General features: G+C 34.7%; 1 protein-coding gene across 1 annotated transcript; it reads right to left on the reverse strand.

Annotated features, from left to right (window-relative positions):
- Nucleotides 1–5622: 5622 nt before the first annotated feature.
- On the reverse strand, nt 5623–8538 carry LOC128556508 (interferon-inducible GTPase 1-like). Its single transcript, XM_053541920.1, has 3 exons — nt 8431–8538; nt 8195–8249; nt 5623–7444 (listed from the first exon to the last, which is right to left on the reverse strand). The coding sequence occupies exons 2-3, from the start codon at nt 8227–8229 to the stop codon at nt 6238–6240; spliced, it is 1242 nt and encodes a 413-aa protein (XP_053397895.1). The 5' UTR covers nt 8230–8249; nt 8431–8538; the 3' UTR covers nt 5623–6237.
- Between the last annotated feature and the right edge of the window lie 5703 nt (nt 8539–14241).

Raw genomic sequence — 14241 nt, forward strand, 5'->3', positions numbered from 1 at the left:
GGACCCTTGTTTACCTTTGACCTCTTAAGGGTGACATTGACTTGAAAGAGAAAAGAAAAAGAAGAGGATGGATATTAACTAAATATTGCCTATGTGTGTGTGCGAAGTTTTAGAGAGGTAGATATAATAGTATTCAAGTAATTGCAGGACCAAATTTATGAGGACACACATACAAACAGACCGGACAGCCAGACCGCCGCATGGTGACTCCTATATACCCCCTCCTTTAAACTTCGTTTTCGGGTTATAGTTATGGAGCAAGGGAAAGCCGATATTAATAAATAAGTCAGTTGCTAAAAGGCATACAGTCTTTTATACGAAAGTTGCAAACATTTGTACAGTACTGCAAGCAAAACATACAGTAAATCCTCTTTCATTGGCGGTTTTAAACAAATTGGAGGTTTAAGCAGTGATATTTACTAGTATTGTGTCTTTATCCACGAAACAGTGGGATTTATATGTAGATCATTCTTTAAGCAAGAAAATATGTACTTCTGACGCCGACAATGTGCAGACAAAATCAGTGATCAATCGAGTTTTTTCTTTTTTTGTTTTTGCTATAATTTTACCTGTAATCAGACTAACACATTATATACAGAAACAAATCATGTTTAGCTTCCAATAAAATATAAATATACACACCAACAAGCAAATTAATCACTTAAAGATAGGTTTTCCAACTTTTAGCGGTCAGCTTATTGTTTTGATCGGTCGCAACAGGAAGAAGGGGAGTACAGCCGTTTATAGGGGCCGAAGATGATTATTATCAATTTTTAAATGGAACGGAGTAAATATTTGGATATAATTTTTTAAAAAATCAAAGGGGGGATTTTGTCAGAATGAGCAAGAAGGATTTAATCCTGGGGGATATTTAACTTATTCTACCCAAAAATAACTTTTCGTTATTATACGTCACGGCATAAATGTGATAACTAGTCAAAGAGCCATTACATTTGATGGAATAATTCTAAAAGCGATTTAAGGGACGATTTCCAACCCCATCATTGGAAAATAAGCGATCACATTGTTTCGGTGTAGCTTTGGTTTTATAACACAGTTTATATGCTGAGCCCAGAGAAACAAAACTTAGGAGAGATACGATTAACTCAGTAGGAGGAGCGCAAATCTACGGATCTCAGGATCGTATGATTAATACCCGGGTGAGGTGTATGTTTTCCATGACGACTGATAAAACGAATTGAGTCTGAAATCGTTCGTCCTTCACGTCTGATTCATATGGGGAAGTTGTCAGTTCTTGCGGAGAACAGGTTAGAACTGGTAAAGAATCCAGGAAAACTGGTTAGTTTTCTGCCCGCAGTTACATAACTAAAGTACCGTCGAAAAACGGCGCTAAACGCTAAGCAAACATTAAACAAATACAGCTGCACCTCCACATATTGATATTTATCTCGCCTTCTGCAAGTTTCTTTTATTTCTATTTGTCAATAGATGTCACGTGCAGACAGGATATATTCCATATCCTGTTTGTAGTTTTCCAATGTAGCACAATATCACAGTTATTTGCCCTTGGTTTACCACAATAAGGAAGTGGTTACGCGGAAAAGAGATCCACTATTTGATGGTGAATAGAGTGAAAGACCTGCAATAAATGGCATAATTGAATAGAGGAGATATGAAATAGTAGGAACATGTACCATGTTTGCAGAATGAGAATGTCAGAATATGCATAACATGACTTTTTGATAGGGCCAGTTTTGCCTGTTTGTGGCCATTTATAGAGTATTCTTCTCACGCATGTGATTTCGTTCAAAATTGTGGAAAAAGAGGCGGTCAGTCCCATGTTAACTGTGGCTGTAATGTTTTCTCTTGAAAATTCTTTTGAGTGCATTTATTTTCGGGGATTTTGAAAGCATGCAAAATTGCAATGGTGTCCAGTGTCTATATAGAACATATAGTAAACATAACTGTGATCTTAGACCATATGAATTTTGATTAAAACCAAATGGCTGCCGCATCGCTGGGGTTATCGAATCAAGTCAGATTATTAGCTCCTGTTATAGATGTCTTAGTGTGATTTTAACCTCTTACTTAGTTTAACGTGGCTCGCTACTTTCCTCACGGATTTTGGCACCATCTCAGATTGTGATGATTTTCGGCATAACTGAACATTAATGCATCCCCTTTCAAATGGTGCATTTTTTAAATAAATGTCTGATATAGTTTTGACGTCGAAGCGCCCCCTAGCGGCAACAGTAAATTTGCGTCTTTTTGGCGTTAAACGCTCATGGTTTTGACAATTTTTATCCGATTTCGCCGATAAAACGTTCATTTCACTCTACAGATATTCTATTTTATCACTGTATCTATTTTCCAATGACACGGTTACGTTGAACTCAGGAAAATAACTCAATTCCCATAGGCTTTCATTGTAATGCTTTGGGTTATGGCCTTTTCATGAAAATGCTATATTACTAAAACAAGCATATTTCTCAAACAAAATGCACCTTTCAATATTTTTTGCTCCATTTATCATGGATTAGAACTTCAAAACTTAAAAAAAAAAACGACAGGTTTCAGAGATATTCAACAGATATTTCACCAGTTGGAGACCATATTACATCTTAGATATTTGTCTTTGAATACCATATACTCTTTCCCTTAAAGGGTCTTGACTTAATCACTGTTAGTTAATTCCCTTTGTCATCGCAAAGTGGCAAAGGCTAGTTTCATATTGTGGCCCGAGTACGAAGTTTGAATAAAATAGGCAGATGTATTTTAAAAGCATTTATATCAACTGGTATTCATGATGTTTACAGAACTAAGGATTCCTGCTGTGTAAAATAAATAAATGCTCTAATCGATTTTCCTAGCTCCGTGTAGACGATCTTACCTGTGGTATCCATCTAGATTCAGCCCAATTTTGCGGAAAAAGTAAACGGTTAAGAGACACTTTTCTTACACCATAATTTTCGTCTGGTCAAATGCTTTAAAAATATACGTATGTTGTAGGTCAGACATTTGCAGATTATACGATACAGGCCGCGCAAGGTGTGCATTTTCGCCACAAAATTTAGTGTCCTAAAACCGGAGTTGTACTCGTTTTTATCATAGAAAAAAACCAAATCGACAGGCCGAAAATGTCACATGATGGAGTGCTAAGTATAAGCAATACATTCGTTCTAATTTCCCTGGCACTTCTCAAAATTGGATTTTTTGTTATTTTTTTCGCACTGGTATCGACGCAAATTTGTGGAATTTTCAAATTTACTGACCCTTGCCCCCATAAAGCAAAGAAATTAACTTATTTGGTACTCAACAGTTTGTTGTAGAATCATTTAATCTACGTGCAAGATAAAGGACAACGGGATGAAAGCCGAAGTTTCAAGACATTTCTGACATCGTGAAATCTGACGACTTTCAAAAGGATGGAACGTGAAAGTTTTTGTGTTTTTGAATAAAACCAGTTCATAATCTGTGTAAAAAAGCTTTTATGTTTCGTGCTTCAGTCAAAATGCAATCATTGTGCATTGTATGGCTGGTGTTAACTATAAACAAAATATGATGTCATAAACCAAACAAATTATGACTGCAGGATTCCAGTCTGCACTGTTAATAGCTTTGTTAATTTACAAAATGCGTCGATTATAACATTACCTATCAGTTTGAAAGTATTTAGCCTGTATCATTTTACGCCTACTTTCTGTTTGGTTGTCTAATTACGAGTTATTCAGCAAATATTGAAATATGAATAGTTGGCAAGATACTGGCCCCCAATTTCGCGAAAAAGACATAACTAATTATTTAATTAAGTATGTTATTTAAAAAGCGTGCTATTGCTTAAGTTATTGTTATCAAATGTTGATTTCTTCTATAACGATGTACATTTTTATAGCTAAATTATACTGTGGTTAGTAGTATTTGTCTGCAGTACCTATTTCAGTCACGCAAATATGATATTTTTATTTAAGCACGATATAACGAACTAAAGGAATTGCTTAAATATATTTCTTATTTATAAACTTCGTTTTCTGTAAAATTCAGAATTGCTTTGATCTATGAAATACATGTAGTTATTTACGGTTCTGATATAGATGAAACAGTCAACACTGAAGACGCATAAAGGGCAAAAACAAGCATTTGAAATAACAGACTTAGCTTAGCAATTACTTAAGTTTTTTCGTTAAATTGGAGCCTGACACGGTTTTTGTTTATTAAATTAATTAGTTTGTCAAAATTCATAAAATATGGAAGTAAATGGTAGTCGGCAAGACAAAATCATTACAGTGCTTGTTGGTGACAGGATACGGGAATCCTGTCACCAACAAGCAGTGTAACTAATAATACATTTATCTATATTTTAGTTATCATTACTACACTAACAAGTATGGTCCAGATAATGAAAAGAGATATAAATTAAAACTATCCATAGAGAATTATAATGTTTTTCTTCCTCATTTTCCTGATAAGCGTATGTACATCCAGCATAAAAATGTTTCCCTTTTCTTTTGAACCCATTAAAGGATTCACTGCAGAAGACGTACAGACCGTACTTTGTGACTGCTCCATATTCTTTATTTTTGTATAACTTGGCACAAAATTTAACTATCATGAGACGACACGCGGAAAGCAACACGCTGTCATATCAGTTGAAGTTCATACGGTGAAAGTAAGGGTCAGAAATAATACGTCGTGTCCATTCTATATATTTTCAATTCTTTAAAGGAATATTGAATAACCTTTTTCAAAGACAATATGCAGAGATTTTGGCTATATCAATTCAAGGTCAAGGTCACATGAATAGATCAATCGTCAACTAGGCATTGCTTCAAGTCCGTACTGTTTCCTATTAGTCTTAACATCTGGCACAAATTTTACAACACAAAACGCGACACAAGACAATTCTAGTTCATACGAGGTGATTGGTAAGATAGGCAGTGCTAGGTGTGGCACAAATTTTAACAATGATGAGGTTAAATGCAAAACTATGAAAGGTAATAAAAAGACGTCCGGGCAGTACTTTGTCTCTCTCTATGTTTTAACCCTGCTAAATTTCTATAATGAGCTTTTCCATCTTTTAGTTTGGACAGAACCATTAACTGCTTAAAGGGGTGCTTACCTAAAAGATACTGACTGAATGGTGAATAGTGCAGATCTTGATCAGACTGCACAGATGTGCAGGCTAATCATGATCTACACTGGTCGCAAAGGCAGAATTAGTTGTGTCCAGCATGATCAGTGTTTAAGCATGTACTTAACATATTTATTATTTGGTACAAATTTTAACGTGCACTAACTTTCAACAATTTCTATTCAAGGCAAACGTAATCCTTTTGCCGGAGTCTTTCTAAATTAAACGGTAAAGGACACTTTTATAAAAACAGTTATTCTCAAACTTTTCGAAATTGTTAAACATAAAGAAACATGAATCCAGCACTATCTGAGAAAGTAACTTCGTGTACATGAACTTGTGGCACCAGATACCGGGTGTGATGAGGTCGTTGCGACACTGGCAGTTTTCTGATAAAACCCTAGTTTTCTGATAAAACCCTTTAAACATTGCTCAGTAGTAAATTCTGCCCTCAATTCTCTTGCATGTCTGTTTGAATATAAATTTAGTAATCAGCCCTGTATGTTTGTGCAAATATTATCAATACCAAAAACTTATATATTACTTTTTATTTCAGTGATTATATGTACAAGAAATTCCAGGCTTTTACAACACAGTTAAATATTTTACATTGTACCAGTAATAATCAAGTCTTTGTACAAACGTAAACAATACATTCAAAGTAGTGCTTAATACTTAGTACAAACTTTATAAAACGTTATGATAGTACGTCATTATCATCATCATCATTACCATTATCATCATCTCAACCATCCCTGGCATAAGTATTTATTGTTATGCGGTAAATATAGCTGGAGGAAACTGCATTATATCACGAGGTAAGATACGTAGATTAAAACACGTAATTTTTCGGTATTTTGTAGAGGGAAAAAGGAGAAAGTATGCAATCATTTCTGTTAACACTGAACATTATATTCATGGAAAAATGTGGGCGCACCTCTACTGCCTAAGAAAAATTTCTTCATCAAAAAAAAAAAAGATAGCTGTTGTACTCACATAAGGTTCGCAACAAATTTGCACAATAAAAACAAATTACAGTTATAAAAGAATGCAATATTAATGAAAACACATTGATTTTGTAAAACAAACACATCATATTGCGCATATCGTAACAAAACTTTTGTTCATTTCGAAGCACTGACAGCGTTCTACTTTGCGGCAGCATCGACCATTTGTTTTGCCCTTTTTATGTCATACAAACTACGTGCTTTGTCGTACAACTGATCAAGATTGCTTCTAAGAGCAAGTTTGCAGTATCCAAAGAGAAGAGTATTCTCCTTTGACCATGTGAAGCAATCCTTGAAACGTTCCCATGTGCTTGCTTCGGCTCTCATAGCTGTTGGAGTTTTCATCGAGAGCTGTCCTTCGGACCCATACTGATCGAAAACAACTTTAAACTCTTGCATATTTGAGTCCGAGAGTGTTAGTATGTCCTTATTCTCAGCAAGAGTAACGTCATCGATATCAAACTGCTTCTGGTAAAACTTTATTTCGTCCTGAAATCTGCCTTTTTGTTCATATTCTCCTGAACTGGATGTTACGGCAAGCGCAATTTGAGATATTCGTCTCTCGAGAACTCTTTTCTTTTCTGCCATTACTTCTTTGGTTACTGCGGCTAAGGACAAAGCCATTGAATCTTTCTTCAATCCATCGCATGATGACAGCATCTCATTGTTAAGTTTGCCGAAGTCATATCTATCAGTCTTACGGTTATTGATCAGGAAAACCTTTGGGGCTCTCACTCCATTACCCATCAGCTCATCTTCTGTTTTCTTCCGTATAGCTTGAAGAACGTTTTCTTCATCGTGGGTATCTGGATTGTCCTCTCTGTCGTCCTCAATATCTTTATCGATATTTGAACGCACGAAGAAGAATCTCTTGTTCAGCTTTTGTACTTCAAGGGCCAACCACAAGTCGTTTTCTGTGAATCTGCTTCTACTCATAATGATAAAGAAGTCATATTTATCATACCCAACATTTTCTAAGTAACTATCCTTTGGAAACTTTGGTGTTCCAACGCCAGGAATGTCCCAGACAATGAAACTCTTGTTGTCTGGATGTTTGTATGGCACGCACGTGACGGTGGTTTCATTAACACCAACTTTTGCAGCCCCGGGATCTTTAGCTTTCAGGCCTCTAATTGAATTGATAAAAGAAGACTTTCCCGTCCCTGAATTTCCAACAACAGCTGTGTGAAGCTCGATTTCAGTCCAATTTTCCAAGTCTTTGTTAAGTAGCTCTTTTACCCCAGCAACCCCTTTATCATGTAATTCTTTTTTGTATTCCTCAACATTAATTTTACTACTAACCGGTGTACTTTCGCTTTCCTTTGTCCCAGCAAATTTCTCAAACAGCCTTCAAATGAAAAATATGCAAAATTGAAAAATCTTCATTATGTTTAAGGTACATATACTTAACTGGTGCAAACATTAAATGAAATCGCTCCTTTATTCTCGTAATCATTATCTGTAAGTTAACTGTCGAGGTTAATGATTTCTGCTTCCATTCAAGATGGTGACAGTGGCAGCTAACGTAAAGTTATTGTCTCACAAAAATGCCTAGTTTTGACACTAGGATTGCATTTGATCGGATCGCGAGAGCAAACTGCTATCAGGCACAGCACCCTGTTCTTGTAATCAGACTTTACTTCATTGGCTTAAGCAAGTATAAAGGATAAATCAGTTTCCTTCCATCATAGTTAATTTACATGCGGACATCTTTTCAGTTGTCGTACAAATGATCAAATGTATCTGATTTCAGCCTTACTTTCATTGTTCTCGTAAGTGCAATATATAACTTTCACCAAGATTTGATACAAAAAAATGTTTCTTATATGTGATTGAATCCACGTTGAAATCCTCTTACTAAAAATGTATAAGATAAAGGAAGATTTTATCAAACTGGGGATTTTTAACCTTAACGATTTACTATAATTGTTCTTATCTATTACTGTACCATTTCTGGCAATGTTGCTATCTACAATCTAAAGAAAGATCTAATTATTTTACTTTGTGTTTACAATGTAGTTTTTTTAGATCAGTTTAAATCCCTATACTATTTGGAACTTATATTTAACTTCAAGAGTAAGAAGAAAAAAAGACTTACCTCTCAAAGAAACCTCTTTTCTTTTGTACCGCCATGATGACGTTTTAGGTGTAGCCTGTAGAATAGCAGAATAGAAATATTTGGTAATACGTATGTAATATGAACTTTTGATTATTATTCCTCCAGCAGAAAACTAAAATTTTATTACGGTTTGTTTTAAATGCATTTAGCTAATAAAATGTTTATGGTTTGAAGTTGAAATAAATTTTAAAATAGTCCGAATGCAATGTACTTACTATGGTACGGAGCGATACTAGGTCTATGTGCTGAATCCGTTACGCAATGCGGTTAAATACTAACTGCGCAAGGATTCTACTTTCAGATTCTGCTAATGGCATGTGAAAGCGCACGTACACCTTCTTCTATTGTCTAAATCTTAGCTTTCAGTTTCGCTGAAAACGAAACTACATTTTCTACCCGTGTCTTATATCTGAATTTTCGAAAAAGATATTACAACTGATCATATTTCATACTCAAAATAATGTCAGGCCAGCCTAAATAAAATATGTTTCAGGATTTTGGTACAGTTTGAGAAAAAGTAAGGGATGGGAAAAGTATGTTAGTCTGTAATGACGAAATAGAAGTACTGTTATCAACGGAATTTTGTTCTACATTATAAATTGTATATATGATGGTTTTTATTTTTTCTTCTCGATATTAAAGAACTGTATTATTGTTATAAATACCCGCCGTATTAATATGACCCCCATCTATATGTAAATAATACAATTATATATGCAGTATTTGCTCCTTTTGGCACGTTGAAGTTTGCGTCCTAATGGACGTGACGTCGTGTGTATGTGTGTTAGGGGTGGGAGCAAGGACAAATGTCGCAGATAGTTAGGGGTGGGAGCAAGGACAGATGTCGCAGAAAGTAAGGGGTGGGAGCAAGGACAGATGTCGCAGAGAATGAGGAATGGGAGCAAGGACAGATGTCTCAGAGAGTGAGGGATGGGAGCAAGGACAGATGTCGCAGATAGTTAGGAGTGGGAGCAAGGACAGATGTCGCAGAGAGTGAAGGATGGGGGCAAGGACGAAAGTCCAACAGGAAAAGCCACATCAAAGTAAGAAGCATTGCATAAAAACAGAGGTACGCAACAATACGCTTAAATTTGCACCGATTGCGTACATGTATATGAAATAACAAATAATTTCAATAAAACGTAACAAGCAGCCATAACATACATGAAGATGGACAGCAGTATGGCCCTTTGAACAGCCGCAGCAGAGCACCATTTTGGAAGGTCAGTGGCAAAACCACTCCAAACAAGGAGTTTAACGAATTTTCTTGCGTCAGACACGGCCACTCTTTATGTTAAGCGGTATAAATAAAAAAACTCTTCTTTGAGCCGTAAATTATGTATTCTGTAATTTCATAGAAGCCAGAGCACCAAGAGAAATACAATTAATGACACGATGAAGCAGGGCAGGGGATGAGCCACAATAAATATAAAGAATCGGAAAGAACGACCTTGAATTTTTTTATTTAGTTTGTATTTTATCTTATAATAACAGGTCCTCTTCATACAACTCTTATTCGAAGGTTAAGTTCGTATAGTTGTTACATGTTCATGTACTATCATGTACTACTTCACACGACCCAGTATTACACTTCTATTGATTAGAAGGTCACAGTTTTAGTTACATTTCCGCTGCTTGTATCTAACTGTTATTGAAGAATTTAGTTTCTTTTTCGGTTTGAAGATAATGATATCAGTGTTTGTTTCCGTTTTATATTTGCAGAAGTATGCTGTTTTTTGTTCTTTTTTTCCCTATAGATTCAAATATTTTTAATCTTCCGCTATATCTTAAGAGTAAAAAACACAATGGTTAAAAAAATAAAAATTGGATATAAGACTGCAATGTTTTCGGCATTTTTAAAAATCTGTTTTTAAAGATCCTCATATTATATCCAATTAAATATACCAAGATAATTTAAGCACGACCAAGTGACCTACTTTTTTCACCCACAAAAACTTCATGAAAATCATTCTTATAATATACCGCTACAGGTTTTCAGGTGGACAATTAAGGCCCTTCCTGAATAAATGTGTTTTGACAACTTCATCTGCTAACTTATTCAGTCAATCTGTACATATACTTAGTAGATGAATAACTATCTTACACTTTAGAAACAAAATGTGATGGAAATTTAACTAAATACACTGATTTCTGTACATATTGCTACAGTAATTCAATAAAATGTTAAGATATTACACCCATTGTCTCAGTCTAATATATGTCACTGCCAATTTGTAACTATATACTAAGTCTTGTATATCTCTTTTTTTATGCAAATCATGTATAATTACCATCATGGAAATACAAAAGATACAGTTATTTTGTGGTGCGTCTTGAAATAAACATAATCTCATTACATAAAATAGACATAGGCTCGTCTACACTATTCAAGAAAACTTGCACAAGATATAAATCACAACAACTTTTAAGGCTCGTCTACACTATTCAAGAAAACTTGCACAAGATATAAATCACAGCAACTTGTATAGTGTAGACAGTACATTGTGTCCCCCATTAGTGTCTTTTTGAGTGGCAGTTTCCAGATAATTTTCAGCTACAAGATCTTGTAGCGTTTTGACTCATCCTATTTTTCTTGGATGGTAGTGCTGTCAAATGCTCTGATAAAGGGTTTTTGATGAGGAGCACCTGCCCAGTATGGTATTTCGTTTACATTTTTTCATTATTTAAATGTGTATTGAGATCATTGAATGTTTGGCTTTGATAATTTAACAATAAACATGACAGTGTGGACAGCAGAAAAAAATGATGTTTTAAGTGAATGACATGCTCAAAAGCCATATAATTATATATAATTCAATAATAAAATTATATCTAGTACTCCAGTGGAAGAGTAACATCAGCAAGTTCGGTGTTCTCAAAAAGTATTTTTTACATTATCAATGATGTTCCTCACAAGGTTACATATTAACAAAATATGACTGTTTTATCATATTTCTTGAAATAATATCTTTTAAGTAGCTTTGTTCTTCAACTGGATATGTATCACTTCAACTAGAGTTTTTCTCAATCAATGTACCAATGATTCATTTTTTAAATGTACAAATATTTGATCTTTATAAACACTTTGTACTGGTATCATTTCGGCCATCTTTTTAAATATTACTTGTCATGATTTCCCTCCATTTAAAATGAATGTGTCTTCCAAGTTCAAGAAATATTGCAAAGCACTAATTGCTTGTACAAGATATAAATTATCTAGTGATTTATGGGCCCTACAAGATTTTCTAATAGTGTGTAGACGGGACTTTATAGTGTAGATAGTACATTGTGTCCTACATTAGTGTCTTTTTGAGTGGCAGTTTTCAGATAATTTTCGGCTACAAGATCTTGTAGCGTTTAGAACTCATCCCATTTTTCTTGGATGGTAGTGCTGTCAAATGCTCTGATTAAGGGTTTTTGATGAGGAGCACCTGCCCAGTATGGTATTTTGTTTACATTTTTTCATTATTTAAATGTGTATTGAGATCATTGAATGTTTGGCTTTGATAATTTAACAATAAACATGGCAGTGTGGACAGCAGAAAAAAATGATGTTTTAAGTGAATGACATGCTCAAAAGCCATATAATTATATATAATTCAATAATAAAATTATATCTAGTACTCCAGTGGAAGAGTAACATCAGCAAGTTCGGTGTTCTCAAAAAGTATTTTTTACATTATCAATGATGTTCCTCACAAGGTGACATATTAACAAAATATGACTGTTTTATCATATTTCTTGAAATAATATCTTTTAAGTAGCTTTGTTCTTCAACTGGATATGTATCACTTCAACTAGAGTTTTTCTCAATCAATGTTTTCACCAATGATTCATTTTTTAAATGTACAAATATTTGATCTTTATAAACACTTTGTACTGGTATCATTTCGGCCATCTTTTAAATATTACTTGTCATGATTTCCCTCCATTTAAAATGAATGTGTCTTCCAAGTTCAAGAAATATTGCAAAGCACTAATTGCTTGTACAAGATATAAATTATCTAGTGATTTATGGGCTCTACAAGATTTTCTTATAGTGTGTAGACGGGACTTTATAGTGTAGATAGTACATTGTGTCCCACATTAGTGTCTTTTTGAGTGGCAGTTTTCAGATAATTTTCGGCTACAAGATCTTGTAGCGTTTAGAACTCATCCCATTTTTCTTGGATGGTAGTGCTGTCAAATACTCTGATAAAGGGTTTTTGATGAGGAGCACCTGCCCTGTACGGTATTTGTTTACATTTTTTCATTAAATGTGTATTGAGATCCAATAAAACCATCATTGAATGTTTGGCTTTGATAATTTAACAATAAACATGGCAGTGTGGACAGCAGAAAAAAAAGATGTTTTAATTGAATGACATGCTCAAAAGCCAAGTTTATATAATTCAATAATAAAACTAGAGATGCTTTTGAGAAAAGCGCATGTCTCCCACAACTGCCCCTTAGATGATGAATGTTAGTTTCTCTAGATGTTTAGACGAGTGGATCCAATTAGATGGTCTGGATAAGTGGATCCAATCAGTAATTCAAGGGCCATAAATGAAAAAAAATGCCTGGGCGGATTTGGCTAGTGATCGAACTTGGGTAAGGTCTTATGGCCAAACACATTTTGTTAAAGTTTGGTGAAGATCGGATGAGAAATGTTCGACTTAGAGAGCGGACAAGAGTAAACAGACGGATTTTTTCGGTAATTTAAGGGCCGTAACTCTAAAATGCCTGGACCGATTTGGCTAGTTATCGAACTTGGCCGAGGTCTCATGGTCAAACACATTTTGTTCAAGTTTGGTGAAGATCGGATGAGAAATGTTCGACTTAGAGTGCGGACAAGAGTAAAAAGACCAATTTTTCGATAATTCAAGGGCCGTAACTCCAAAATGCCTGGACCGATTTGGCTAGTTATCGAACTTGGCCGAGGTCTTATGGTCAAACACATTTTGTTCAAGTTTGGTGAAGATCGGATGAGAAATGTTTGATTAAGAGTGCGACATGAGTAAAAAGGCCAATTTTTCGATAATTCAAGGGCCGTAACTCCAAAATGCCTGGACCGATTTGGCTAGTTATCGAACTTGGCCGAGGTCTCATGATCAAACACATTTTGTTTAAGTTTGGTGAAGATTGGATGAGAAATATTCGAATTAGAGTGCGGACAAGAGTAAAAAGACCGATTTTTGGTAATTCAAGGGCCATAACTCCAAGACGCCTGGACCGATTTGGCTAGTTATCAAACTTGGCCGAGGTCTTATGGTCAAACACATTTTGTTCAAGTTTGGTGAAAATCGGATGAGAAATGTTCGACTTAGAGTGCGGACAAGCTTTGTGACAGACACACAGACACACAGACTGGAGTAAATCAATATGTCTCCCACACCACTGTGTGGTGGGAGACATAATTATATCTAGTAGTACTCCAGTGGAAGAGTAACATCAGCAAGTTCGGTGTTCTCAAAAAGTATATTACATTATCAATGATGTTTCTCACAAGGTTACATATTAACAAAATATGACTGTTTATCATATTTTCTGAAATAATATCTTTTAAGTAGCTTTGTTCTTCAACTGGATATGTATCACTTCAACTAGAGTTTTTCTCAATCAATGTTTTAACCAATGATTTATGTTTAAAATGTACAAATATTTCATCTTTATAAACACTTTGTACCGGTATCATTTTGGCCATCTTTTTTATTTACCTGTCATGATTTCCCTCCATTTAAAATTTATGTGTCTTCCAAGTTCAAGAAATATTGCAAAGCACTAATTGCTTGTACAAGATATAAATTATCTAGTGATTTATGGGCCCTACAAGATTTTCTTATAGTGTGTAGACGGGAGTTATGCTCACAAAAAGTACAAGCATATGACGCTGTGCAAAGATTACAAATCTAGACATGATCATTCAGATCTTTCTTAATTGTTTCAAATGAGGTGGTGTGGACTTTTATTTTGCTGAAAATTCAATTTGTGATATCTTAAATCATTTTATTATATCAATGAATGTATCTATATATAATTTCTATCTT

This window comes from Mercenaria mercenaria, chromosome 4 (assembly GCF_021730395.1).
Source record: "Mercenaria mercenaria strain notata chromosome 4, MADL_Memer_1, whole genome shotgun sequence".
Taxonomy (NCBI): domain Eukaryota; kingdom Metazoa; phylum Mollusca; class Bivalvia; order Venerida; family Veneridae; genus Mercenaria; species Mercenaria mercenaria.